Here is a 5,000-nt window from a genome sequence, read left to right as displayed (position 1 = left end):
GGTGTCACCTGCGATTTGGGTGTGTGTGTGTGTGTGTGTGTGTGAGGGTGTCACCTGCGATTCGGGTGTGTGTGTGTGTGAGGGTGTCACCTGCGATTCGGGTGTGTGTGTGTGTGTGTTAGGGTGTCACCTGCGATTTGGGTGTGTGTGTGTGAGGGTGTCACCTGCGATTTGGGTGTGTGTGTGTGTGTGTGATGGTGTCACCTGCGATTCGGGTGTGTGTGTGTGAGAGGAAGTCACCTGCGATTCGGGTGTGTGTGTGTGTGTGTGTGTGTGTGTGTGTGTGAGGGTGTCACCTGCGATTCGGGTGTGTGTGTGTGTGAGGGTGTCACCTGCGATTCGGGTGTGTGTGTGTGAGGGTGTCACCTGCGATTCGGGTGTGTGTGTGTGTGTGTGTGTGTGTGTGTGAGGGTGTCACCTGCGATTCGGGTGTGTGTGTGTGAGAGAGAGTGTCACCTGCTATTCGGGTGTGTGTGTGTGTGTGTGTGTGTGAGGGTGTCACCTGCAATTCGGGTGTGTGTGTGTGTGTGTGTGTGTGTGTGTGTGTGTGTGAGGGTGTCACCTGCGATTCGGGTGTGTGTGTGTGAGGGTGTCACCTGCGATTCGGGTGTGTGTGTGTGTGTGTGTGTGTGTGAGGGTGTCACCTGCGATTCGGATGTGTGTGTGTGAGGGTGTCACCTGCGATTCGGATGTGTGTGTGTGAGGGTGTCACCTGCGATTCAGGTGTGTGTGTGTGTGTGTGAGGGTGTCACCTGCGATTCGGGTGTGTGTGTGTGAGGGTGTCACCTGCGATTCGGGTGTGTGTGTGTGAGGGTGGCACCTGCGATTCGGGTGTTTGTGTGTGTGTGTGTGTGTGTGTGTGTGAGGGTGTCACCTGCGATTCGGGTGTGTGTGTGTGAGGGTGTCACCTGCGATTCGGGTGTGTGTGTGTGAGGGTGTCACCTGCGATTCGGGTGTGTGTGTGTGTGTGTGTGTGTGTGTGTGAGGGTGTCACCTGCGATTCGGATGTGTGTGTGAGGGTGTCACCTGCGATTCAGATGTGTGTGTGTGAGGGTGTCACCTGCGATTCAGGTGTGTGTGTGTGTGAGGGTGTCACCTGCGATTCGGGGGGGGTGTGTTTGAGGGTGTCACGTGCGATTCGGGTGTATGTGTGTGAGGGTGTCATCTGCGATTCGGGTGTGTGTGTGTGAGGGTGTCACCTGCGATTCGGGTGTGTGTGTGTGTGTGTGTGAGTGTCACCTGCGATTCGGGTGTGTGTGTGTGTGTGTAAGGGTGTCACCTGTGATTCGGGTGTGTTTGTGTGAGGGTGTCACCTGTGATTCGGGTGTGTGTGTGTGTGTGTGTGTGTGTGTGTGATGGTGTCATCTGCGATTTGGGTGTGTGTGTGTGAGGGTGTCACCTGCGATTCGGGTGTGTGTGTGTGTGTGTGTGTGTGAGGGTGTCACCTGCGATTCGGGTGTGTGTGTGTGTGTGTGAGGGTGTCACCTGCGATTCGGGTGTGTGTGTGTGTGTGTGAGGGTGTCACCTGCGATTCGGGTGTGTGTGTGTGTGAGAGGAAGTCACCTGCGATTCGGGTGTGTGTGTGTGTGAGAGGAAGTCACCTGCGATTCGGGTGTGTGTGTGTGTGTGTGTGTGTGTGTGTGTGAGGGTGTCACCTGCGATTCGGGTGTGTGTGTGTGAGGGTGTCACCTGCGATTTGGGTGTGTGTGTGTGAGGGTGTCACCTGCGATTCGGGTGTGTGTGTGAGTGTGTGTGTGAGGGTGTCACCTGCGATTCCGGTGTGTGTGTGTGAGAGGAAGTCACCTGCGATTCGTGTGTGTGTGTGTGTGTGTGTGTTTGAGGGTGTCACCTGCGATTCGGGTGTGTGTGTGTGTGTGTGAGGGTGTCACCTGCGATTCGGGTGTGTGTGTGTGAGAGGAAGTCACCTGCGATTCGTGTGTGTGTGTGAGGGTGTCACCTGCGATTCGGGTGTGTGTGTGTGTGAGGTGTCACCTGCGATTCGGGTGTGTGTGTGTGAGAGGAAGTCACCTGCGATTCGGGTGTGTGTGTGTGTGTGTGTGAGGGTGTCACCTGCGATTCGGGTGTGTGTGTGTGTGAGGGTGTCACCTGCGATTCGGGTGTGTGTGTGTGAGGGTGTCACCTGCGATTCGGGTGTGTGTGTGTGAGGGTGTCACCTGCGATTCGGGTGTGTGTGTGTGTGTGTGTGTGAGGGTGTCACCTGCGATTCGGGTGTGTGTGTGTGAGAGAGAGTGTCACCTGCTATTCGGGTGTGTGTGTGTGTGTGAGGGTGTCACCTGCGATTCGGGTGTGTGTGTGTGTGTGTGTGTGAGGGTGTCACCTGCGATTCGGGTGTGTGTGTGTGAGGGTGTCACCTGCGATTCGGGTGTGTGTGTGTGTGTGTGTGTGTGTGTGAGGGTGTCACCTGCGATTCGGATGTGTGTGTGTGAGGGTGTCACCTGCGATTCGGATGTGTGTGTGTGAAGGTGTCACCTGCGATTCAGGTGTGTGTGTGTGTGTGTGTGTGAGGGTGTCACCTGCGATTCGGGTGTGTGTGTGTGAGGGTGTCACCTGCGATTCGGGTGTGTGTGTGTGAGGGTGGCACCTGCGATTCGGGTGTTTGTGTGTGTGTGTGAGGGTGTCACCTGCGATTCGGGTGTGTGTGTGTGAGGGTGTCACCTGCGATTCGGGTGTGTGTGTGTGAGGGTGTCACCTGCGATTCGGGTGTGTGTGTGTGTGTGTGTGTGTGTGTGTGTGTGTGAGGGTGTCACCTGCGATTCGGATGTGTGTGTGTGAGGGTGTCACCTGCGATTCAGATGTGTGTGTGTGAGGGTGTCACCTGCGATTCAGGTGTGTGTGTGTGTGTGAGGGTGTCACCTGCGATTCGGGGGGGTGTGTTTGAGGGTGTCACGTGCGATTCGGGTGTAAGTGTGTGAGGGTGTCACCTGTGATTCGGGTGTGTGTGTGTGAGGGTGTCACCTGCGATTCGGGTGTGTGTGTGTGTGTGTGTGTGTGAGTGTCACCTGCGATTCGGGTGTGTGTGTGTGTGTGTAAGGGTGTCACCTGTGATTCGGGTGTGTGTGTGTGAGGGTGTCACCTGTGATTCGGGTGTGTTTGTGTGAGGGTGTCACCTGTGATTCGGGTGTGTGTGTGTGTGTGTGTGTGAGGGTGTCTCACCTGTGATTCAGGTGTGTGTGTGTGTGAGGGTCTCACCTGTGATTCGGGTGTGTGTGTGTGTGAGGGTGTCACCTGTGATTCGGGTGTGTGTGTGTGTGTGTGTGTGTGTGAGGGTGTCACCTGTGATTCGGGTGTGTGTGTGTGAGGGTGACACCTGTGATTCGGGGGGGGTGTGTGTGTGTGTGTGTGTATGAGGGTGTCACCTGCGATTCGGGTGTGTGTGTGTGAGGGTGTCACCTGTGATTCAGGTGTGTGTGTGTGTGAGGGTCTCACCTGTGATTCAGGTGTGTGTGTGTGAGGGTGTCACCTGTGATTCGGGTGTGTGTGTGTGTGTGTGTGTGTGTGTGTGTGAGGGTGTCAACTGTGATCCGTGTGTGTGTGTGTGTGTGAGGGTGTCACCTGTGATTTGGGTGTGTGTGTTTATGAGGGTGTCACCTGTGGTGTCCGGTGTATTTTGCTCCCTTGATGTGGCCGACGCCCCTGCAGCCCGGGGTTGGACACACGCCCTGCGTCACGGAGCTCTTCGTGTCTGAAAGCCCTGCATGAGCTGCAGAAAAACACAGCACACACACAGAATGAGTGCGAGACACCAGCCTGCAGTAGATCAACGTTTGTACAGCGTCACTCGTCCTCTAGAGAGCAGCAGCTATTTCAGTTCCTCACACACACACGGATGATAATAACATTTCATACATCACACTAAACACAGTAAAACTTCCCATCTCTCAGGTCAGGCCAGTAATTAATCATGTGATCTATGAGTGTGGCATAATGGGTACAGACACACACACACACACACTCGAACAGAAATGGAGGCGACTGCAGTAAAAGCTCTCAGATCTGAAGATGTGAAGCATGTGTTGTGTGTGTGTGAGAGTAAGCCGTGACTCACTGAGGGGCGGCGGTTCGAGCGGGTGACCCGTCCTGGAGCACCACCCCATGGGATGAAGATCCGGCAGGTCCGAATCCACCCAGAAATCAAACTTCTCATGCCAGCCGTCAAAATGCACCTGAGCAACAGAGAGACGCTTATTCAAGAATGACAGAAGGAAAGAACACAAAAGACATCAATCACAGGATTTTCTCTTAAATATTCATCCGAAATCTATGAAACCAAAAGTCTTTCAAAAAAAAAAAAAACCTGAATTTTTCCAAACTTTTGAGCAGTAGGTGTGAATCATGGAGATCTACTCAAACCTCAAAAACAATCAGACATCATGAATTCTGATATAAATACTAGAAATCAGCCAATGATGATTTTGAGAGACAGGTGACTTATGAAGGTTTGCTCTCCTGTAAATCACATGAGGGTGACTCACTTTGACTCTGTAGTCTTCGGTGTCTGTGATGGTGGCCACGCGGATCAGCATGGGGTTCCTTCTGTCCACCGCCTCCAGCTTCATGTGTGTCTGGAAGCCGTGTGGAGATCTCTGCAGGAACACACAGCGGTCAGATCGCTCTCACACTCATCAATGATCACGTATGAAACACGTCTCACCACACTGAAGGCCTGGCTGGGAGCCGCAGACGCCCCTGTGTCCTCCATGTAATCCTCCCAGACGAAGTGCTCTGGATTCGGGTGTCCTACAACAACACATGAGCTGCTGTTATACTCTTATACACAACTAATGCACAACATGAACACGATCAGTTACTAATGCAAGATTCATGTTTCCATGTTTAAAAAACAAAACATTCAATACTCATATGTGACTCTGGAGCACAAAAGGGCAATTTTTCAAAATAGAGATTAAACATCATCCAAAAGCTGCATAACTCATCTCTCCATTGATGTGTGGTTTGTTCGGAGGACAATATTTGTCTGA

The 5,000-nt window shown here is 53.1% G+C and overlaps 1 protein-coding gene across 1 annotated transcript in view; it reads right to left on the bottom strand.

The window, feature by feature from the left end:
• Positions 1 to 5,000, bottom strand: part of LOC132124473 (lethal(3)malignant brain tumor-like protein 4) — a 35,199-nt gene that overhangs the window by 17,515 nt on the left and 12,684 nt on the right. Inside the window, exons 10-13 of the mRNA XM_059535494.1 lie at positions 4,673 to 4,758; positions 4,494 to 4,604; positions 4,067 to 4,184; positions 3,610 to 3,721 (exon numbers count right to left, since the gene is read on the bottom strand). Of these exons, the coding sequence (XP_059391477.1) occupies positions 3,610 to 3,721; positions 4,067 to 4,184; positions 4,494 to 4,604; positions 4,673 to 4,758 (427 nt within the window). The remainder of the gene's footprint in view (positions 1 to 3,609; positions 3,722 to 4,066; positions 4,185 to 4,493; positions 4,605 to 4,672; positions 4,759 to 5,000) is intronic.

Source organism: Carassius carassius, chromosome 42 (genome assembly GCF_963082965.1).
Source record: "Carassius carassius chromosome 42, fCarCar2.1, whole genome shotgun sequence".
Lineage (NCBI taxonomy): Eukaryota > Metazoa > Chordata > Actinopteri > Cypriniformes > Cyprinidae > Carassius > Carassius carassius.
The sequence above is the reverse complement of the archived record's forward strand: the minus strand, read 5'-3'. Positions and strand labels throughout refer to the sequence as shown.